The following is a 25,173-nucleotide window of genomic DNA, read 5'->3' as shown; positions in this document are numbered from 1 at the left end:
AAATTTCTCACAGCTATACCTCGTATTTAGTACTTAACCAAACCACAAAATTCAGCTTATCTAACAGGATCAATCAGCATTTACTGTGATGGGATACAAGATGATGAGGTGACGGGAAGTACGAGAAGAATAAACAAAATTCAAAGAAATTAATGTGTCTGCCACAAATATGATTTCCCACATTGCTGCAGTAATTAGCCAGTAAAGCCACAGAATCGTATTGTCATGCCAAATCAAAACTTTCAGCCAATGCCTTGGATTCATCCATCACAATCCCGAAGCATGTCCTGTCCCACAAGAAAAATGAACCTGTCAAAGCTAAAAACGCAATGACTATGCACTCAACAGATAACACCAAATGTGGTGATATAATACAGTGAGGAAGAATATCTAAGTTTACAACGGATCTAAATGAATTGGAAAAATCAATCAAGAAAGAGCAAATGGAATTTAACTCTAACAAGGATGAGGTGCTGTACTTTTTTTTGTCAAACTAGGGCAGGACTTACACGGTAAATGGTAGAACCCTAGAGAATGTTGTGAAACAGAGAGATCTGGGAGTACATACGTATGCATGGTTACCTGAAAGTGGGAATTCAGGTGGACAGGGTGGTGATGAAGGCAACTGGCACACTTTCCTTCAACGGGAAGTATATTGACTGGAAGGTAGACACAAAATGCTTAAGTAACTCAGTGGGACAGACAGCATCTCTGGAGAGAAGGAATGGGTGACATTTTGGGTCGAGACCCTTCTTGAGACAGAGGCTTTTGATAGAGACCCACTGAAAAACTAGTTAGCAAAATTGAAGTCCATGGGATAAACACGTCAGTGGAAACATAGATAAGAAATTGGCCTCAGGATAGAAAGCAGAGTGTGGTGATGAATGGTTGTATTGTCAGACAGGAGGAAGATGCAATGCTTCCTGAGGGTCAGCACTGGGACTTGTGCTGCTATTTGTGATGCAGTGCAAACTCAATATGACATGCTTCATGAAAATGCAATTTTGGATATACTGTGGGTGTTACCTTATCCTCCATGATTGTGTTCACTTATTTCAGGATCACTGAGTTAGAAATATGGTAAAACAAATTTCATGCAGGGAGGAATACAAATAATGTCAAAATCTTAATAAGCGTAAGAGATAGACGAGATACACTAATATACATCTGTCTTTATAAATGTTGGATGTAAAAATTACCTTTAGTGGATACCCACCCTCCTCTTTTGCAGATTTGTTATGTATTGTTTAGACTATTTACAGCCAACATTATGAAAAAGATAAATACCGGAAGCTTCAAAAAATATTGCAGCTCTTTATATCAAACATCTTCCCTGCTTGCTCATAGCATAGCACCTACCCTACATTCATACAGCATCAAATATAGCACCCACTGGAAATGGTGGTGGGAAGTTGTGAATGATTTCACCAGTTTTCTTTCAATATATAGGGAGGTCAAAGAGTCTGTGAAGTTGATACCCAGGTAGGAGGGATGGGATTTGATGATCTAGCAAAAATGAATAAACTGCTAAAGACAAAGGACGAGGAACTCCTTGACAAAGCCTGTAGGATCTTGTACGAATTGAAAATGATTAGGATGAGGAAGATGAGGTTGACAGTGAAACATGCATTAGGTTTCTTTAGAAAATGACTGGCATTTTAAAGCAGCAAAGACATTCACGACAAAAAAACAAAGTGCTAGAGGAACTCAGCAGGTCAGGCAGCATCTGTGGAGGAAAATGGACAGGTAACCTTTTGGGCCAGGATCTTTCTACATACTGATGAAGACTTATGATATATTTTGCTCAAGGTTTCCAGTATCTGCAGTCGCTTGCGTCTCCAAAGACACTTACTGCTTTGTTCTTTGAATATGACCCATCCATGGAACGTGACATTGAAATGAAATGAGAAAACATTGGTGCTCTGATAACATCTTCAGAGATTCACAAAGAACTAAAATGGAAAGCATATTGGTTGCTCATAAACTATGCCCTTTACCAAGATATCCCGTGCTTCCACTCATCTGCCAGCCTGAAACCCCACACTAGCACCCTTTCCTCTTCCTTTCAAACTGCACAATTTATAATTATTACAAATATCATGAGGTAGCAGGAGTGGTAGAGAATGGCTTTGAAAGGTAATCAATCTGAATCAGTCTTTAAACTTCCACTTGTTTCCCAAGTGAGAGAATGTGAAGTGAGTGGAAGGAGAGTGAGAATGATTGCTGAAAAGCATAAAACCCAAAAAATTGACACAAGGCTGAAAATTGCTTCAGATTTCCAAACAGTTTTTTCTCATTTACTTTGCTATTTTTCCTTTCTTACTTTAGTTGTTGTTTCGACTTTGGTGAGTTCGTGAGCAGCAGGAGTCAAAGGCTTTTGTTTTATCTTGTTCTAACGACTGTAACCTGAGCTCCACTTGCTCCTAATAAAGCAGGTTCATGGACCAAGATATCCCACACTCCACATTCCCGTTTAGTTGTTTCCGAACCAGCACATGTACAGTACTACAATCTTCTTAGCATGTGATATACTGTAAGTATTTCTGTAGTGTTATGATGTGGTTTATTGCCTACTCAGGTATTTATCTAAATACAACGGGTATTTTTTGCTTTGGCCATTATAGTGGTAGGTTTATTACTATTCATAAAATATGATAATCAGGGGCATGTCTGGAACATATTTCTCATGAGTACTGAGGGTTGAGTTGAATATTCATTATGAGTATTCTGAACTGTATCGACCAGATGAAGGGTAGTGTTATAATATGCAGTGCGATGGTTAATATATAAACAGTGCTACATTTGGCAGGGTATGTTGCACTTCAGACATCATATTTTAGTGTTGTAGACTTCTACATGTAATATTTGGAACACATTTGCACACCCCGATGCTCAGGAAGATAACAACAGATGTAGACCATGTGGCCCCTCAAGGCTGTTCATCAGTCAACTAGGTCATTACTCATTTGTACCTCACATCTATTTATCCTTGATATCCATATCCAATAAAAAGATGTTTCAGTCATGGATATTTCAGCTAACCATTTGCAGCCTTTTAGGAAGAAGAGAGTTTCAGATTTCTCCCTTTTTGTGAAAAAAATGTTTCCAATTTCATTTCAATTTTTCAGGTCATTTTGCAAATGAAGCAGGACTTTTTCCCCTCAAAAAGAAAGTTTCTCTGTATTCAGCCCGTTAAATTCTTCATCATTTTAAAGATTTTGAGTGAAAGACTCCAGTCCTGTCCAAGGTTAAGAATTGTGGCCTCGTCCGTGGTCATTTAAGGTCCAATGTCATTTTGATGAATCTTCTGCAATATACAATACTTATAGATAAATATATCACTCCTTTGGTTCAGTGCCCATTCACAAAACATTGTACACAAGATGGAACCTTACCAAGGCTCTGTGCATCTGAAGCATCGCTGTATTCCAAAACGCTTGAGGTAATGCCCAAATCAAAATTCATTTTCATACAATAGGAGCATTGGACACACCAGAGTCAGTCAAACATTAATTGAACACAAGAAAAATTATTATTAAGTTATGAAAACCAGCAGTCAGAAAGTGTAGTCAACAGAAGCTACCAATGAAATTGCTCAAGATATTTCCTAAAATCTTCCCAGTTGCCTTCTTGCTTTCCCCTCTAAATTGAGAAATTTATACTAAACTTATAACTGCATAAGAATTTAAGAAATAGGAGCAGGAGTAAACTGCCTAGCCCATGGCTCTGTGTAAAAAAAAAAGTGTCCTTCAGGTTCCTATTAAATCTTTCTCCTCTCATCTTAAACCTCTATCCTCTGGTTACTGATTCCCCTATTCTGGGTAAAAGACTGAACATTCACCCTATCTATTCGCTTCATGATTTTATACACCTCTATAAGATCACCCCTCAGCCTCCAGTCCTCCAAGAAATAGTCTAAGCCTGCCCAATTCTCCTCAAGGCTCAGGGTCTCGAGTCCTGGCAACATCCTCATAAATCTTCTCTGCACTCTTTCTAGCTTAATGACATCCTTCTTATCGCAGAGTGATCAAACCTGAACAGAGTATTCAAATGCGGCCTTACTAACATGTGGTACAACTGAGTTATGTGCTTTATCCCAGTAATGGCACAAGAATGCAATATTATTTCTAAAACATGATCATGAGATTTTGAGGGGAATTTAGAGATGATCTTTTTTTCTTGTGCGTCTGCAGTGTTTTTCTTTCTCAATGGAAGAAGTAATGAATTTTAACTGCCATATTGAAAAGAGATTTGCAGGGTCTTTTAAGGTGGAGATTGATAAATTCTTGATTAGGAACAGCATCAAAGATTACGGGGAGAAAGCGGGAGAATGGGGTTGAGGGGGAAAATCAGATCAGCCATTGATTGCATGGCAGAATAGACTCGATAGGCTGAATGGCCTAATACTGCTCCTGCGTCTTGTGGTCATATCGCCCTGCCAGGGCAAGCGGGCCCCGTCATGCTTTGTACCAACATACTGAATTGTTGCTGGAGCTGCCAAATCTTTAATAAGTGACGGAAAATATATTTATATATTGAAAACCAAATTTCCAGTTCATTATTCTTAGGGCATGACATGTAATTTGCAGCCAAGTGAAGTAAGCAAAGAATTGTCTGGCTGCATCTTTTATGCATGGGGTAAATTTTGAATATATTCTCAGAAAGAAGCTTTATTAGCATAGAGATACTTGAACACCTTGCATTTGACCACTTCTTCATTATCTACATTTATTAATGCTGCTGTATGATTTTATGGGGTTGTAAGCAAAACAAAACATTTAATTGTACCTCAGTACACGTGGCAATAAAGTATTGAATTAATTGAATTAATGCATGGAAAGCTTTGGAATCTGTCTAAATACAATTATTTTCCATTTGTTTCAAATAAAATGAGAAAGTATTTGTAGACTCGATGTCTACTATGATGCTGAGCTGACTTTTTGACGCCATATATTTACCATCAGCAGATCTATCCAGATTCCTACATCCTAAACCATATCAAGAACTGTACGCTTCTTGTGTTGCAGAGACCTTAGCCTTTCAAGGCATTGTAAAAGTTGAAGATACTCTATAAGTATAGATTGTTGTTAAACAGTCTTTAAAATTTTAAACTTCCATCTTAGAAACTATTCCTTTTTCATTTCCACCAATCACCAGATGGTGTCTTGCCTAAAAGTGAATTCAAGTGTGGGTATGGTAACAATAGATGTGAACACTTTCATTATTGAACATAGTGTGTGTGTGTGTGTGTGTGTGTGTGTGTGTGTGTGTGTGTGTGTGTGTGTGTGTGTGTGTGTGTGTGTGAAAAAACAATATAAAGAAACATAAATCATTTATTGCTAATTATGTGATCCAGAGAAATATATCTAAAGCTTTGAAAAGTTATTTTGAATACTCTAAGAAAATTTACAGTGCATCACTTGCACATAGTAGTGCTATAATTACAGACATTACCAAAGGTACAATTTTAAAACATTAAAAATGATATTGAATTTGTTATCCCTTCTACTCAAGTCAGATGAACAATACACAAGGGTTCTAGTTTTGATCAGAAACTTACTTCTCTACTCTTGACTCTTTAATTTCAAGTTTTTGAGTACCTTGTGTGTTGTGACTGTCGGCAGACCAATTTCCCTCCAGGGATGAATAAAGTTTTATCGTTTCGTATCGTTTTGAAACTCTGCTTCGTTAGCTCAATGCACATAGTAATAATATTTTGAGCTTACATTTTACATATAGTTTAGTTTGTTATTGTCATTATTATTGGTACAGTGAAAAGCTTTTTGACGTGTGCTCTCCAGTGTACAGATACAGGACTTTCTTTGAATCTATATATTACTAAAATTCTCATCTTGAGTATTTGTGTTTGTGGATATATTTATTCTCAAAATACAGCCAAAACGGGGCATGATAGCGCAACAATTTTAGCCCACCTTACTCACCATTGTCCTGCGGTTCAAATGTTTGTTATATTTTAAAGTTTTTCACAGTTTTTAATTAAAAAATCACTTTTTAAACTTTAATAAATTCCTTCTCAACTTCCCCTGCCCGTCAGCCGTGTTCGATGTCACAATGGGAACCCAACAACCGCCCGGCCAATGAGGGTCGAGGGCATGGCGGGATCTGATCAATGGGAGCTCGGAGGGAGGCGGGACCCACCCGAGTTTCCCTCCGTCTTCTCCCAGCGCCCGCTTCAACCGACGGTATCATCGAGTCCCCGCTCCCGCCCAGCCCCAGTGCTCCCAACTGTCACCGGACTACAACCTCCAGCAGGCAGCTTCTTCTCCTCCTCCCATATCTCCTCCAGCACCTGCTTCAACCAACGGCCGCCTGCCCCCGGCCCCGGGGGAGACTCCGAGCAGGAGGAAGATGGTCGTTGTCCCCGTAGTCCATCGTTCCCCTCCGTCTCCTCCAGCGCCCGCTCCAACAGATGGCATCGTCGAGTCCCCGCTCCCGCCCGGCCCCAGCACCCCGCACCATCACCGGACTTAAACCCCGCAGTGGGCAGCTTCTTCTCCTCCTCCTCCCGCGTTTCTTCCAGTACCCACTTCAACCGACAGCGCCGTTGACGACTCCAACAACAATGGCGGCCGCTCTCCTTCCTCTCTTCCTCCTCCTCCCACTCCGCCATCTTGTGTGCCTCCCGCCGGGAGGTGTAGTCCATGCTCCTGCCCGGCTCCAGTGCCCCAGACTGCACTGAACTGCAACCCCCAGCAGGCAGTGCAGTGCACACACACGCTCACCCACACACACACTCACACACCTCCAGGGTAATGGGCAGCGCGGCACACACACACACACACACACCTCCAGGGTAATAATAAAAATAATAATGATATAATGTAATAACAATACTTAAAATATAATAACATAAGAATATCAAATGTTATATTGTATATCTATTAATATATATTAATCTCTTGCAGGGGAGGGGGACCTGGGGGGTTTGACTGATGCCCGGGTTGAGGGGGGAGTGGAGTGGGTGAGTGGGTGAGGGGGGGGAGGGGAAGGGGGTGAGTGGGGGAGGGGAGGGTACTAGACCAAGGCAGGAGAGCTTTGGGCCCAACGGGTCCACCCTCTTCTAGTATTATCCTAAAAATAGTGTAATAAACATCCACAAAATTAAATATCCAGTTTGAAAATGTACTTACCATGAGACTGGATAGTGTACAATTCTGCTTACAAACCAATGTTGTTTTGTGTTTGGCTTTGGAAATCCTCTGTTATTCAGTTTGTAATGATTGTTCAAAAATTCATTGCTTTAAATAATTAAAACTGTGAATTATAACTATGAATGTTACATTAGTTTGATTATGATAATGTAATGCAAAAAAAGGAGCCAGTGGTATTTTTACTTTCATGTTCTCTTTATAAAACAGCACTTAGGTATCACTTCTTGATGCTATCTTGAAATTTGTGACTGCACAATTCTCGTTTTAAGTGGATTCTCTTTTATATCAAAGGTCTCCATTATTTAGATCTTGATAAGTGTGACAGATCTAAGACACTTTCTGGAATACGTTTAAACTAGAATACAAACAAACATCCATTTGTGTGTAATTATAAATAAAAGTTGCCTGGAAAATGAACTGGCCCTTGGTGCCTCTTCCTTTAAAAAAAAGAATGAACAAGAATGCTACTGTTTGTTTTAAATGACCTCTTGACTACCATCTGCATATAAACCTCTGTCTTCACAAAATCAAAGCTTTTTGTAGCATTGGTGTAATGGTGCAGTGGAGTTGAACCAGATTAAATTATATCAAATTCAATTAAATTATTGAAGAAACAACAGGTACAGAACAGCTCAAGGTACACAGAATTTGCCATGGAGAATGTGGCAGAAGATTGGATTAATTCGTTCACAATGTTATAGCAGAAGTATGTGTCTTGATACTGAAAGACTGAGATGCTGCACGGGATGCACCTACAATTTTGGCCACAATCAAATTTATAATCCCATTTTATATTATTAACACAAATCTGTAATTTCTAATCGGAAGAGGTTCTGTTTTCCAAACAAACACAAAACCTTGTTTATTTTAGGAAATCGTTTGTTAATAATTTTGCAGAGCATTCATTAGTAAAATGCTATTTAATCATGTTTAGAAAAACCTTCAAAGCACAAAATAAATTTCAAAAGGCTACAGTGAAGTATAGTATCAGATATGACTTTCTTTCTCTCAGACTGATCATTCAAAATAGAGAAACAAATACCAATAAAAAATCACAAAATGAAGCAAATTTACTTGCATATGAAATTAACTGGCTCCTCAATATGATGTGCATGTTCCTAATACAATTATTTTGCTGTTATGAAATTTCAGCAGCACATTTTAAATTTCTGTTACCAAAGTTGAGTTTCTCACTATAGATGGAGCTCTTACACTTGCAATACCTTGGATATAGTAACATTGAGACAGTCTTTGCATCGAGTTTTACAATATCCTCCACTTCCCTTTGACATTGCAAATCAGCACTTTTTTCTTTAAAAGAGCTTCTCATCTATGCATTTAGATTAAAATGCTTTGACTAGTTTTTTAATTTTTAATATATGTGTTAGCTTCATGCAGAAATATGTTTGTGTGTTGTATTATTCATGTAACTTTTTCAATGTACTTTCTTGTTTGCCTCTATATCGATGCTCAATACTCAAAGAATGCAGACATTTCCTCAAGGATTGACATATGGGTTTGTTCAAAAAGGTTATTAGGTAATTACTGGTGAAAGAATGTGCAGAAGTATGGAGGATGATGGATTTTGCAAATAATTGGATGGATTTTTCATGGTGTGGGCATGAGCAAGATGCTGCCTTGTGAAATACATTCTAAAACTGTCAATTTCAGTTTTTAATCTTTGCCCAAATAGGAGAACAAAACTTATATGAATAAAAGGAATGCAGCAGAAAGTGCCTGGGAAAAAATAACCCTGACATGCATTGGAGCCATGTCAGGAAAGCTACAGTGCCAAGCACAGTTGAGTACCACAAAAACAATCTGCTTAAAGATCCAAAAAGGAAACCTAAATGGAATGCAGATAGAATCATGCAATGGCATAAAAAATAATATTCTTTAAATACACCTACAAGAGAAGGACATTGGGTAATTTGAAAAGAGCAAAATGTGCCTACTTGAATCAAATAGTGTGTAAGAAAATTGAACACCCTTACTATTACAACATAATTTGGGATCTGGGAAGGTGACTGAACCAGAAGTGAGGTCCAAGAATTTCTGAACATTGGTCGGTGAAATATCTGGTTCTGTGTTCACAGGGAAGAAAATGCGCACAATTCTATATGGATCTGAGGAGGTTACTTCTTGCGTACATCTTCAATTTTATTCCTTGTATTCTACAAAAGGTGCAGAATTGTTGGTTAATAATACACAATGAGATTTATTCCTGATTCTTGAAATTAAACTTAAGCGAGGAAAGTCTATATCATGGCAAATCACTTTCTGAAGAAGCTACGCAGGAAACAGAACTGAATGAACACTTCAAAGTTTGCACAAGGGTACTGCATTTGTATTTTCTCCAGTTGGGCAGTGACTTGCTGTCTACAGTAGTTCAGGTAGTTAAAGTTAAGGTTGACAACAGAAAGTAGGGGATCTGATATTTAAACCAATAAGTTCATCTTAACTTTCTTGATTGTGTTCTCTAAGTAAAGGCATGGTGCCCATGTATGTTCTTCTCATAACTTGCTCAATATATCCTGTGCCTCTAAAGATGGGTGCTTGCAGCTTGGTTAATTATAGTTCCACAACCTTTTGCATTCCGCAACCCCATCCTGCCTGTTTCTATCTTCTTCTCAAAACCTACAAACAGTACTGTCTTGAGGCCCAGGACAGAAAGGTCAGTATGGGAATGGGAAAGGAGGTGAGTGGGCTGGGATCCCTGGATGGATGTGAGAGTGTTGGGGTCTCTGAATGGATATGAGGATTATTGGATCTCTAAATTGCTAACCATTTTAACTCCCCTTTGCAATCCCATTCTGACATTTCTGTCCATGGAGCCAAAGTTCACAGCTCACTAAAGAAGGCAACACAAGTAGGTAGGGTGGCAAAGTAAGCATATTGTATGTATGCCTTTATTGCTAGGGCCATTGAGTACAAGAGTCAAGGAGTCATGATGCAGCTCTATAAGACTTTAGTGATGTCGCATTTGGAATACTTCGTGCAATTCTGATCGCCCCATTTACAGGAGAGATGTGGAAGCTTTGGAGAGGGTGTAGAGGAGATTTACCAGAATATGCCTGGATTTGAGGGGTTCAGATACAGGGAGAGGTTGACAAGACTTGGATTTTTGTTTTCTCTGGAACGTCAGAGATTGAGGGGACACAATAGAAGTATATAAAATTATGAGAGGCATGCAAAGAGTAGAGAGTCAGAACCATTTTTCCCAGGGTGAAAATATCCAAAACTAGAGGACATAGCTACCAGGTGAGAGCGAGGAAGGTTGATGGAGATGTACAGGGCAAGTTTCTAGATTGAGCGCAAAGCACATTGATCCACATTACACAAACTTTAATGACCACGCAACTATAACTGATGTATTTTCAAATTCCACATTCTGCCAAGCACATTGCTGGACACTGATACAGCTCAAAACAGTATGTTCCCATTGTTCATTAAAAATAATATATTAAAAATCATTAAAAAATGTAAGAATTGAATAATAGACATGTTTTAATCACATCAATCTCTTGACAATTAATTAAAATCATTAATATACAGTGAAATTAATAAAAAAAGACCAAAAATGTTGCTAATCTTACCTTAATGAAAGTTGATAATCCCATTCAAAATAATAGGTCCATACCAGATGTGACAGCCATGGCTGATGTAAAGCTGAATGCATTCAACCTCTGGACCAGAAATCCACAGAATGCCCTGATGAATCTAGGCACCACCAAAAAACCTGATTCATGCACATTTGAGACCAGTGTATTCTCAACATTCGTGCTGCAGAAGCATTGGCTGGTTAGCAACACATTCTGGCCCAGATTCCATCAAACTGAACTTATCCACAATATTCAAAAGTTCATCTGACTCACCACACAGAACTTCCCCAACATGGACTCATGGCCACCTATTCATAAATGACTTTATTGCATAGTCATAGAGTCATACAGCATGGAAACAGGCCCTTCAGCCCAACTTGCCCATGACATCTGACATACCCATCTACACCAAACCCACCTGCCCTCTAACCTTTTTGTATCTACATACCTGTCCAAATGTCTTTTAAATGTTGTTGTAGTATCTGCCTCAACTACCTCCTCTGGCAACTCGTTCGATACATCCAGTACCCTCTGTGTGGAAAAGATCCTCCTCAGATTCCTATTAAGTTTTTCCCCTCTCATCTTAAACCTATGTCCTCTGGCTCTTGATTCCACTATGGGTAAGAGACTCTGAGCATTCACCCTATCATGATTTTACACAACTCTTTTAGATAACCTCTCTCAGCTTCCTGCGCTACGAGGAATAAGTCCTACCCTGTCCAACCTCTCCCTATAGCTTAGGCCCTTAAGTCCTGGCAACGTCCTAGTGAATCTTTTCTGCACCCTTTCCAGCTTAACAACATCATTCATAGACCAGAGCAACCAAAACTCCAAATGTGGCCTCATGATTTACAGTGTTCCTCCTTTTAGACATTAATCAGCAACACACTTGTCCCTCTATGGCAGGACAAGTTGGCATATAAAAGGAACCAACAAAGCTAATCAGCGAGGGACAGGCATAGCTGCAAGACCTGACCCCCATTAGTGGAAAGGACATGTCTGAGGCCCTGGTCAACAGCAGAACTAAAATAATAGAAGTAGGAATTATCATATCTCATCCTTTTTCTCTCACCCCGTTCCTCCTATTACATAATATGTTTTAGTTTAAAAGTGGCAGAGTATTCTACCCTTCAATAAAATTATACCCTCTTGCCTTTCTTTTTCAAATAAAACAGAACGTCAACCTGGCAAGATCGTGTTGGAAGAGCAAGAGTCACACCATACTTGATCCAAGCCTTCAGAATCATCTAACATTTTTGGTGGATTGTCAGAACTCCAAAAAAACTGTGTGCAATGTCAAGGTGCAGGAAGGAGAATGTCACCCAATTTGTACCATGTTTGGCAGTGTTTGGAGCTCCTTATATCTGCTACGGAAATGGAGGGAAATTCTATGAGCATATTTGTGGATTCAATCCTGATCCAGTGTATGACAGCTAAGCAGGTCAATTTTATGAAGTAATCTGCATCATCATGGATATATTTATATAACATATGTACAAATAACTGTGATGTGCACAATACTGAATATTAAACTATTACATCAGGATGCCAACAAGAAACTGATATACAATATCCTGATTTCTGAATAAAAAAGATCATTTAACAACCTATACACATTTTTAAAAATTAAAGCAATTACTTTTTGGGGGTTTTAGTAACATACCCCATGTAACAAAGGAAATGCCTCATATACATATAACAAATTTAAGAATCTAAGAACTTCCAGATATTTGGTATAGCCATTATTGTAATCATCGAAATTCAATGGACAATTTACGAACCCTAAGTTTACACTCTATGACCATTAGCAATATGATCATCTGCTTTAGTGACGTTGATTAAAGGGATAAATAGACTGGGCATAGAGGACAGCTCTCGTAATTCTATGAAATGGTGCCACAGGATCTTACATGTTCACTTAAGGGAACAATCTAAGTTACAATTTTATGTATGGTCCAAAGAACAGCTGTTCTGTCAGTTCAACCTACTGTACCATCAGAACTGCACTCCTCTAGACTGAGGCCTTTTAAGTGAGACTTTATAATTATTTTCCAAAATTGTTATACAGATAAATACACTGGTTTCCACATCGGTGGCCATCTACAAACAGCTGCGAGTTGAATAAACTTTAAAAAAATTATATTGTCCACTGAGACAAAATCGTTCGATGAGGATCGAAGAGAATTCTTCCACAGAGGGAGCATTTGTGTTAAATATCTACTGGAACTACTGGAACAGGCAAATGCAATCTTGGCTTGACAACACAAAAGATGGCTCAATAAGCATTGGAAAACCTTTGCTGGATTTCTGCTGCCTTGAATAGTGAATATCAGTGAGCTATTTAATGAGAAGAAAGGAAAACCATATTAAAGTCTTAGTCTGTCCTCATCCAACATCTAGATACAATATTGTAATTGCTGTGCGGCTGCAATCAGTTTAGTCAAACCATATGGTGAATGATGTGAATGTTTTGTCTTTTCATTAAATATCTACCCCACCAATCAAATAACATGCACCTACCAAACAACATTATCAACCATAATGAAGTTCATTAGTTCATACATCAAAGATTCAGAATTAGGCCATTCATCCCATTGAGTCTACTCTGTCATTCAATCATGGCTGATCTATCTTTCCCTCTCATCCCAATTCTCCTGCCTGCTCCCCATAACTTTGGACACCCTTACTAATCAAGAACTTGTCAATCTACACTTTTAAAATACCTAATACTTATCAAGGGATATGGGGAGAAGGCAGGCACAGGTTACTGATTGTGGATGATCAGCCATGATCACAATGAATGGCGGTGCTGGTTTGAAGGGCCAAATGGCCTCCTCCTGCACCTATTTTCTATGTTTCTATGTTTCTATGTAATGACGGCCTTCAGAGACACCCGTGGCCATGAATTCCACAGATTTATCATCATTGGCTAAAGAAATTCCTCCACCTCTCCTTTTTAAAGGTACGTCCTTTTATTCGGCAGCTGTACACTCTGGTCCTAGACTCTCAAACTCTCTTCACATCTACTATGTCCAGGCCTTTCACTATTCGTTAATTTTCAATGAGATCCCCTCCTTAACCTTCTAAATTACAGGCCCAGAACATTCAACAATCCTCATAAGTAACCCAATCATCCCCGGGTTCATTGTGGTAAACCTCCTCTGGATCCTATCCAATGCCAGCACATCCTTCCTCAGATATGGGGCTCAAAACTGCTCACAATACTCCAAATGCAGTGAGACCAGCAACTTATAAAGCTTCAGCATTACATCCCTGCTTTTATATTCTAGTCCTCTCAAAGTAAATTGCATTTTCTTTCCTTAGTACTGATTCAACTGGCAAATTATCCTTTTAGGAATCGTGCACCAGCACTCCCAAGGCCCTTTTCTCCTCCGATTTCTGAATCCTCTCCCGTTTTAGAAAATAGCCTACTTTATTCCTATTACCAAAGTACACACTTTGCTGCGCTGTATTCCATCTTTCTTTCTAAGTCAGGGTCACATCATTCTCTCCTTCGAATCTTTCTTTCTCTTTGGGATAAAAAGATCCTGTCTCTTCTGAATTGCTCTCAGAAACACCGGCCATTGCTGCTCCATCATCATTCCTGCTCGGGTCCCTTTCCAATCAACTTTAGCCAGATTCGCCCTCATGCCTCTGTAATTACTTTTACTCAACGGTAATACTGACACATCTAATTTCATCTTCTCCTTCTCAAACTCCAGGTTGAATTGTATTATATTATGGTCACTGCCTTGTAAGGGTTACTTTACCTTAAGCTCCCTAATCAAATCCGGTTTGTTACACAACACATGAAGTGTATAATGCTTTGAAAGATTGGTAATGGACCACAACTGTGCCAATCTAGAATGCTTGTAATTTGCCTACAAGAAAAATAGGTCTATAGAGGACACTATCTCACTGATAGATCTACATTCAGCTCTGGATCACCTTGACAATAACACTTATATCAGGATGCTCTTCATTGACTACAGATAGCCTTCAACACCATAATACGAAATAAACTCATCCCTAAACTTCTGGACCTTACACCCGAGGCCTCCTTCCTTTCCTCCACACTGACTCTCAATACAACCATGATTGTGTGGCCAAGCAAGGCACTAAAACTTGATCTTTAGGTTCACGGATGATACCGCTATTTTTAGTTGGACCAATAACAACGAAGAGACAAAATACAGGAAATAGATAGAGGAACTTGTGTCATGGTGTCAAGACAACATCAGCAAGATAAAAGTATTTGTTTTTGTCCTAAAGAGGCTGAATAGTGAGATTTTTGTATGATAAACACACCCTGTCCTCATCAATGGTGCTACCATAGAGATGGTCAACAACTACAAGTTTCTTGGCATCCATATCATGAGCAATGTAACCTGGCTGCTTCACATTAATGCAATGTTCAGGAAAGCACATCCATGTACCTGCTTTCGTAGATATCTGAGAAGATTCAGCATGTCCACGAGGATTCTTTTGACCTAAAGAGTATTTGATGGGACCCATTTCAGTCTGGCATGGCAACTACTCTTCTCTTGCAGAGGCATAGCAGTAGAGCTGCTGCCTTACAGCACCTGAGACCCGGGTTCAATCCTAACTATGGGTCCTTGCTTGTACAGAGTTTGTATGTTCTCCCCATGTCTGGATGTCTAGGCTAGACCAAATTAGGTAGAACGGCTTCTTCCCATCGGCTATCAGACTCATGATGCAATCACATTTTTTCAGAGGTGCAGACACATACTCTAACTCTAAATTTTGCCTTATTCATTTATTCGATTATTACACATTATTATACAATTTCATTTTGCACTATCATCCTTGACCATTTGTTGTGTTTATTGTGTACTTATTGTATTTATTGTTTACTCTGAGAGCTTCATGTGAACTAGGAATTTCATTGCACCCTGGTGTATATAGCAGTAAACTAATCTGAATCTGAATCTGATGCAGTATTTCTACTTTCTTCTGGGTAGCAATGTTAGGAATCCCAAACTGCAGGTTAATAGTCTAACAGGAAATAAATTTGTGCCATATCAATGCCTAAATGGCAGTATCATTAAGAGATAGTCTTTTCCAACATATATTCCAGGGAAATTAGTTTGCAGTTGACAAAAGATCATTGTCTATTTTAAATTAGGTAGCTCAGAGTTACTTGCCCATTACCTTCAATTCTTAATTTTGTAAACCTCACTCTTTGCATATCTCTTCTGTGGATCATCTTAACCAGTTCAAATCCAGATTCAAGTTCAATCTTTCTATTCTTCCATTTTCTTTTGTCCTTGGATTTTTCTTAAATTCTAAAACCTAGAGTTTTTGAAGACCTCTACACTTTTTTATCTTAAACTCCTTTACCTCGTTAGATGTCCCCCTTGTGTAGGAAAAAACTGCAGATGCTGGTTTAAATCAAAGGTAGACACAAAAAGCTGGAGTAACAGCAGGACAGGCAGCATCTCTGGAGAGAAGGAATGGGTGACGTTTCGGGTTGAGACCCTTCTTCAGACTGATCTGGTCTGAAGAAGGGTCACAACCCAAAACATCACCCATTCCTTCTCTCCAGAGATGCTGCTTGTCCCGCTGAGTTACTCCAGCTTTTTGTGTCTACCTTAGATGTCCCCCTGTCTTGTTTTTGCTACATATTTTAGAAACTTTGTTTGAACTATTAAAATAGTTAATTCCATATCAAGATTATTATTTTCTTAAATGTAATTTCTCATAATATCTTAATTAGTTGGAGTGCAATTAACTTTGGCTGTGGTATAATGAACCAAGCGTAAATGGGGAACTCAATGTGCACATTGGATGAGAGAGTATTGGCTATAAGGAGAGGGTGGACAAACTTGGATAGCTTTCTCTGGAGTGTCAGAGGCTGAGGGGAGACCTGATAGAAGTATATAAGGTTATGAGAAGCATAGCTAGCGTAGACAAACAGAACCTTTTGCTCAGGGTGGATATGTCAAAGCTTGAAGGTGTGAAAGGTGAGCAATGTTTAAAAGAGTTGGGGGGGCAGGGGTAAGTTTTTTTTACGCAAAGTGCTGGGTGCTTGGAACACGGTGCCAAGTGTGGTAATGGGGGAAGGTGCTATAGTGGCATTTAAGTGGCTTTTAGATAGACACATAGATATGCAGGGAATAGAGGACAATAAACCATATGCAGGCGGAGGAGTTTAGTTTAACAAGGCATCATGTTTGCAGAGACATTGTGGGTTGAGGGGCCTGTTCCTGTGCTGTACTCTTCTATATGTTCTACTGCAAAGTTTTCTCTTCTATTGTAAATCAACAGAAAAAGAAAATGGGACAGCCTATAAAACAGTCACTAGTCATTATTGTCTTCTCTGTGTGCTGACATGACTAATACAATGGTACCCATCTGTCGTTAACTCGTTTGGACCTAAATGATAATGCTTTCATCGGAATGATCAAACGTATACAAATTAAATAGACAAATTCAACAATCAACTTTTAAATGTTACTCTTATTATCTTTCTAAAAAAACATCTGCTAACCGTTTCTTTATTTTCTGGAAGTTAGCAATTCCTTGCTATGACACACATTTCATTCCTATTGGAAAAGTGGCTATTTATCAAATGAGAACTAAAATACTGACGTCAAGATAATTGGCCCAAGGAAGAAGAGGGTCAATGCTGTTGATCTTGATCCGGTCAACTCTGTTCCTTCAAGAATCCTTTAAAGAGCAGCCACGTCAATCAGTCGGACCGGGAGGCTAATCATTTTCTTTTTTTATCTCAGGACTTTGGGGAGTTTAATATCTATGGAGCCGTAGAACAAGCAAATGAGATTTCTGTCCAACATTACATATGAAGACCCCCTAAGCATCGGCAGTCCAATTGGCAAATTGAATCATCTCTCCAGCTCCTTTGCTGAGATCACAATGGTATAGGAATATAATCAAAGAGGATCACTGCAAAACAAGCTTTGCAATTGAACGCTGACAAACCCAGGGTTGGACCAACCATAGATATAGTGTGGAAACAGGCCCATCAGTCCAACTTGCCCACACCGGCCAACATGTCCCAGCTGCACTAGTCCCACCTGCCTGCCCTTGATCCATATCCCTCCAAACCTGTCCTGTCCATGTACCTGTCTAACTGTTTCTTAAATATTGGGGTAGTCCCTGCCTCAACTACCTCTTCTGGCAGCTTGTTCCATACACCCACCACCCTTAGTGTGAAAAAGTTATCCCTCAGATTCCTATTAAATCTTTTCCCCTTCACCTTGTCCTATGGTCCTCGATCCCCCTACTCTGGGCAAGAGACCCGATCTATTCTCTCATGATTTTATACACCTCTATAAGATCACCCCTCATCCTCCTGCGCTCCAAGGAATAGAGACCCAGTCTACTCAACCTCTCCCTATAGCTCAGACCCTCTAGTCCTGGCAACATCCTAGTAAATCTTTTCTGAACCCTTTCAAGCTTGCCAATGTCTTTCCTATAACATGGTGCCCAGAACTGAACACAATATTCTAAACGCGGTTTCACCAACGTCTTATACAACTGCAACATGACCTCCCAACTTCTATACTGAATATAACCAATGTACGAAGCCAACAATATACGAGCCCAACAATATACGAGCCCAACAAGGATAATAAACACCGGCAGAAAATAAATGTGACTTTTCCACGGTATCCACGGTATTTTATCACGGTAAAGCCACTTCGCAAATATGATATTTCGAGGACTTTGGAAGGTCCTTTTGGGAGCAATGCGAGTGTCACCAACGTGCTGACCAACGTGAAGGAGGTCAACTACTCCAAGGGCGAAACCGACGTTAGAAAGGCGACAGGCACGGCAATCTACGCAGTGAAACAAGAGTGACGAACAACAACACCGAGGTCTAAGTTTAATCGCCTGATATCATTTTGCAATAAGGGCATAAAAAAATCTCAAAACTCGATTAATTCATGGGTTCACCTTTTGTGATAACCTCGCCTTCTTTTGGCAAGTTTACTCATAATGTTCAGTTAATTTTTTGAGAATGTGATTTTAGTTCAATTTCAAAGCAGCTCCGTAGCTTTCGAGTTTAAAGTGCTCACTCACCCCGAGATCGCGGAGAGTTTTTGATGTGCGCTTTGTGCCATCTCACAACCCTTGGTCCGCGTCTTCTGCATTTCAGATCGCAGGCAGGGACAATCCACGGAGGCATCTCCAATAGAAATGACCAGTTCGCGGAAAAGGGCTACTTGGGTGTTGAAGTCTTGCACCATCTGAAAAAAAAAATCTGATCACCGCTTTGAAGACTTTACAGTAGTTCCTATTTTTTAAAATCAAAGGAGTGATGGAATGGGTTTAGAAAAATAAAAGGTGGGCTTTTGCCACCACTTAAGCAGGAAATAAATTTGAAGGTCAGTGGCGGGACAGCCAAGCTACTCAGCTGCGATCATACACTATTGGCCATGCATACAACCCCTACAATATAGCCAATAAGTGGCGGTGTTACCACTGCACTATTAACAATCGCGATCCCTTAAAATGTTTTTTATAAATACAACTCCATTAGTTGTACCTGTCCAGCTTCCATCTGAGCTGCAAATCAAAGCAACAACTGCAAATAAGTCTGCTTAGTTTCTGATGTAAGATCCATAAATTGGCACAATGTTGGTAAACGAAAACACGTTCATTCTTTCCAGGAATGATGGGCTATTATTGTCCACCCACATCAAACAGTTGTGTTGCACGGATACTTGATTAAAACGCCAATGTTGATTGTAGTTACGCAGAGAGAAGGGTCTCGAGTCCTTTAGGCACTGTAACTCCACTTAGTATTCAGCAAAGTACTTCAACATGCAACGAACTCACATGCGATAGATAAGCCCTCGCCATAAATAGACGCGTCAGAATAACACTGACATTCAGTCATCATTCAGGCCATTGTTCCACATCAACAAATATGGTTGTGCATTTGCACGTGACCGAAATTGGAAGTAGTTTTGATGGGGGGTGGGGGTGTGGAGAGGGTCATTGTAGATTTAAAAATGCTTTTACTAGTTCGTACTTACCATCTTACACTCGTCCAGGTCGCGGAACGACTTGGCGGCGCTGTCGGAGCTGCCTCTCCGCCCCGTGTCTCTGTAATGCTCCTTCCCGAGGTGCAGGATGGAGCCGGGCGACTTGGGGCGGATTTTACGCCCGATCAGTGCAGAATTCATGCACACACCATCCAAGATGAACTGGTCCTCGCTAGGGTGAGGCGGGTTGCGATAGATCGCGCTCTCCGGGAATTAAATAGGCACACAAAATGCAAGAAGATGGTTGTTTTCTGTGTTCTCCTCCCTTCTCTTCCCTTCCCTACATAACCTTGAGCCTGCAAAGCGGGCGCTGGCTTTCGTCTTTCAACATGCTTCAGAGTCACCACTATCTAGGATCAGGCGAAATATCCTAATGTTAGCATGCTCCGTACTGTTTGGGACGCGCAGGAATTCACATCTCGAAGATTTAGGAGTTTCCATTAAGAATTTGACGGGTGCAGGAATCTTACGTGGGAACGACCTCGCTTTTAATTCCTCACTGGGAAATCGCAGTGGATTTTTAAATGTCGGCTTCGTAAAAAAAAACCCAACAGACGAAGAATCCAGGTGATGGAAAGTGGCCGTAGTCGTTCTCTCTGACCTTAAATATCGCCGAATGGCCTTTCTGCCCTTCTAACCTTGGTGGACATGCGAAGCGCAGGGAGCAGACAGGCTGACATGGAAGGCGACAAAACAATTGATAGGACGGGAATATTAATACAATGCTAAGAGCTGACCCTTGCTGCTCCTACAGTGAGCCAAGGAAATGCGAGACAGCGTTGACACCTCCTCTGCACGGTGTGCGAACACTGACACGTTCAAATATTAGGAAGGCAAGTGACATGGCAATTAAAACAGAGCAATTTCCTTGGCGCGAAGTATTTACCGTTATGCTTGCAATATGATTCCGGTTTACTTCAACAAAACAATAATTGTCCTTACCTTAAAAACATGTACCGATCCGAGCTTCAGTGGGACTATCCGTACCACGCCATTAAGCCACACGGCTAAAACATATACACGATATTACACCTCAGTTCTCCGCATTGTAATTTTATGAAACGCGGTTACATGAGAACCCCTAACAAACACGTATTTCTGAAAGAGCGAAAATATGGAGAAGACGCTTCAGAGAACAGTGAATTTTTTAAAAGCGTCATTTTTGTTATTACCGTGGAAATGATCATTATATCCGTTTAAAGATTCTCTCGGAGATGTCAATCCATTGGTAGGAATCCGATAAACACCTGTTAAGTACAAAACGATCAGAGGCAGTCATTTCTCATAACAGATCACATGGGAAGCTTTGCTGTTAAAATTTGATTGCTGTTAAAATTCAGTTCCATTTTACAGCGTGAACCACGAGGATAGGAAAACGCATAGCAACAATCTGAGAATGAATGAACTATATCGCCATAATAATCTCTTTTCTTTCTTTTCCAATTCTTATCAAGGGTCTTCGACATAAAACGTAACTCCCTATCTCTTACCACAGACGCTGCCTGACCCGCTGAGTGTTTCCAGCGTTTTCTGCTTTATAGACTAACGTCTGGATGGCAGCGACCCCACAGAAGACCAATACATTGATAATTGTGGGTCAAATAAAGGGTACGCCTGAACTGCTTTGTTTTATTTCTACGTGCAGATTGGTACCATTTTCAGTGGTATTGTCGGTCACCATTGATATCGTGAGCGTTGGAAGAAAGAAGCTATTTAACCAGATTAACACAGGGACAGGTGGAAAGGGACGCCGGAGATGGTGTTGGAAAGATGCCGGTTTACACCGAGATGGACAGAAAATGCTGGAGTAATTCAGCGGGACAGGCAACATCTCTGGAGATAAGGAATGGATGAAGGGTCTCGACCCGAAACGTCACCCATTCCTTATCTCCAGAGATGCTGCCTGTCCCGCTGTGTATTTCAGCATTTTAATTGACATATAGTTTATTACTCCAGCATTTTGTGACTATCTCCGGAGAAGAAGTACAGAGAAAGTGAGTGGGTTCTTATAGTCTGAAGGGAAAGTCGTGACTTTTTTCCCGAGAGTATTCTCCCCACTGGATCCGTGTCCATCGTTGGAAGTATTTATTCAATTAATCACATTATTTTCCCGACAACCATACCCAACGAAGTTCAATGAGAGTCCGGGGTTTTGGTTTACTGCTCAATAAATTCACCCTCGCTTACACTTGCACGGCGAAATCCTGAAACGTTAACTTTGAGAGCACATGCACTGTTAGTGGAGACCAATATATGCAGGACCGTTACTTCAAAAAAAAGTGCACCACAATAGGGATTGTGAAACAAAAACAGAAAATGTTGGGTAAAAGCTCAGCAGGTCCGGGTAGCACCTGAGCAATGAGCGAGTTAACGTTTCAGGTGGAAGACACATTGTCAGAAATGGAATAGAGATTTTAATAGACATATAGTTTATTCATCTTCAGATTCTTGCTCTGCCTTTCTTAACCTTGTGGATAGATGATCTTTCAGGGTTTCCGATATTTCCTCAGAAATAGAAAAGAGATAGATGCAAGTTAATTTTCATTCAGAGAGAACTTGAGGGTGGAGGTGGCATTTCAGCGTGTTCTTTGTGTGCAACCACTCAATTATTCAAAGCACCATTCAGTTTTACCACAATTGCTCACTTATTCAAACTCCTGTCCATTGGCATCACAGCATAAGATTCAACATTAGATGGTGGGAGAAGACGAGAAATAACAAGTGCATGTGCTCTCAACGTTAATGTGCCAGAATCTCGCCGTGCAAGTGTGTCACGTGCAAGTGAGGGTGATCCATTGAAATCACAATTTTATAGAAGTGTATAAGATCGTGAGAGGAATAGATCGGGTGGATGCGCAGAGTCTCTTGCCCAGAGTAGGTGAATCGAGGACCAGAGGAAAGGTTTAAGATGAAGGGGAAAAGCTTTAATAGGAATCGGCGGGGTAACATTTTCACACAAAGGGTGGTGGATGTATGGAACAAGCCGCCAGAGGAGGTAGTTGAGGCAGGGACTATCCCAACATTTAAGAAATAGTTAAGACAGGTACATGAATAGGACAGGTTTGGGGGGATATGGACCAAGCGCAGGCAGGTGGGACTAGTGTAGCTGGGACATGTTGGCCAGTGTTGGCAAGTCAGGTCGAAGGGCCATCCAGAGCAAGTATGACATGGGGTGTGGTTAGAACCCAATTTAATTGCATTCTAATAAGCCGTAGATTATCTAAATCAATTCTAATACCGATATTTTCACTTTACATCAAGAATGAGGGGGTAAAATGTTAATATCCTTGGGAAATCACTAATTCTGGATTAATTGCATCAGTTGGTACTGAAGGGACACAGCCAGCAGAGGAGCAGAGTATTTCAGATAGTAACTTTCGATTTTTCAGTTTAACTGTGAATTTATTGGCAATTTTGCAGTGACAACAGCCACCAGTTAGTCAAAGTGCTTGATCTCCTTTACAATACCATATTTCATAACAATATGAGTCATTCATCTGATCGAGCATCCGCCAGTGCTCCAATCATTCTCATCAATCCCATTCCCCAGCAATCTATTCTCTTTCACATGCCCAAGAACTAACTCTCCCCAACTCCCCGGCCACCCACCTACACTCAGGGTAAATTAAAATCACAAATTATCCTATTGAAACATCCGTGGGAGGAAACCAAGACATCCCAGAGAAATCCTGGGATTTGTTGAGAATGTGCAAACTTCACACATGCAGTATCTGAGGTCAGTATCCAGCCAAGATGCCAGAGCAGTGCAGCAGCAGTTCTAATTATTGCACCATTCTGCTATTACTGCTGCACCGTTCTCGAGTGATAAAACAATGGTCACTTGAAAGCAGTGGATGGATGTTGCAGTAAAATACTGCAAAAATATCTACAAGTCTGAGTTGCAGATGCTGCAATAAAGTGGAAAATATAAGGAACACACGCATATGAAGAGTTATGTTTTCAGGCTGATGAGCTTCAGATTTATGAAAGGTCGTTAAACCTGAAACATTAATTTTGTTCTCTATCCATGGATGCCACTCGACTTTTCATTTATTTCCAGCACTTTCTGATTTATACCTCCATTTATTTTTCCATTCTGTCACTGACTTCAGTTTCCATTCATTGCAAATCCACATAATTTCAGTCAACCCTGCTATTAAAACAGACATCTGTTTATTAATTTCCCCATTTTCTCGGTGTGCTTCCCATTCAATTCAGCCGTGTGTGCACACCATTGTCTCTCTTTTTCCAATACATATTATTTACTCTGCTTTCGTTCAATTTGATCCTCTCCATATAATTTCTGCAATATATATACACACTAAACACATCACCAAGACAGCCTTCTTCCACCTCAAAAACATCGCCCGTCTCCGTCCATCCCCCTCCTCCACAGCTGCAGAAACCATCATCCACGCCTTCATCACCTCCTGTCTGGACTACTGTAACAGCCTCCTCTATGGTTCACCCTCAAAAATCATCAATAAACTCCAATACATCCAGAGCTCCGCTGCCCGTTTACTCACCCACTCCCCGACCCGTGACCACATCACCCCCGTCCTTTACAAGCTCCACTGGCTCCCCATCCCCCAGAGAATCCAGTACAAAATCCTCCTCATGACCTACAAAGTCCTCCATAACCTGGCCCCATCCTACCTGACTGACCTCCTCCACAGACACACTCCCACCCGCACCCTCCGCTCTGCTGCTGCTAACCTCCTGTCCCCCCCCATCCGGACGAAACTCAGATCCTGGGGGGACAGGGCTTGCTCCATCGCTGCTCCCACCCTCTGGAACTCACTACCTCAAACCATCAGAGACTCCTCCTCACTCACCACATTCAAAACATCACTTAAGACTCACCTGTTCAACACTGCCTTCAACCACTGACCGTCGCTTCTCCTTATCCTTCCTTTTTTTTGTTCGTTTATTTATTTATTTTTGTTTTACTTACTCTGTAAAGCGTCTTTGAGTTTCCAGAAAAGCGCTATATAAATGAAATGTATTATCATTATTATTATTATATTCTTTTTTACTACGGATGCTTGTTGTGCATTTTAGCTCTTCTGCACACCATGTTCTACTTCCAGTCATCTTGCAAATTTTGACTCTTTCCAATGGAATGATTTTTTCTCTTGTCCTCATCTTCCATTCTCTATTCATTGCATTTTCTCTTTTTGTGAATCATTCTGAGGTTTACAGAGTTTTTCCAGAATTACTGAGTCTATGGCAACCAAGAAGCACAAAGATGTAACAAGATACACGAGGGTACAGGCCAATAAAAATGGAATGCTCAACTTTGAGCCCATTGCATATGCATTCACCTCTTTTATCTTGTCTCTCTGTGCCTTTTCCACACCCCCA

General features: G+C 40.3%; 1 protein-coding gene across 5 annotated transcripts in view; it reads right to left on the bottom strand.

Annotated features, from left to right (window-relative positions):
- Positions 1-21,352, bottom strand: part of rgs7bpa (regulator of G protein signaling 7 binding protein a) — a 44,195-nt gene extending 22,843 nt beyond the window's left edge. The window contains exons 1-3 of one of the 5 annotated variants that reach the window (XM_078397464.1): positions 21,300-21,352; positions 20,982-21,056; positions 18,842-19,008 (exon numbers count right to left, since the gene is read on the bottom strand). In XM_078397464.1, coding sequence (XP_078253590.1) covers positions 18,842-19,008; positions 20,982-20,996 — 182 coding nt within the window. In that variant the 5' untranslated portion in view covers positions 20,997-21,056; positions 21,300-21,352. The other 4 variants (XM_078397473.1, XM_078397483.1, XM_078397445.1 and 1 more) reach the window with 4 other exon arrangements.
- Between the last annotated feature and the right edge of the window lie 3,821 nt (positions 21,353-25,173).

This window comes from Rhinoraja longicauda, chromosome 1 (assembly GCF_053455715.1).
Source record: "Rhinoraja longicauda isolate Sanriku21f chromosome 1, sRhiLon1.1, whole genome shotgun sequence".
Lineage (NCBI taxonomy): Eukaryota > Metazoa > Chordata > Chondrichthyes > Rajiformes > Arhynchobatidae > Rhinoraja > Rhinoraja longicauda.
This window is presented reverse-complemented; position numbering and strand designations above follow the sequence as displayed.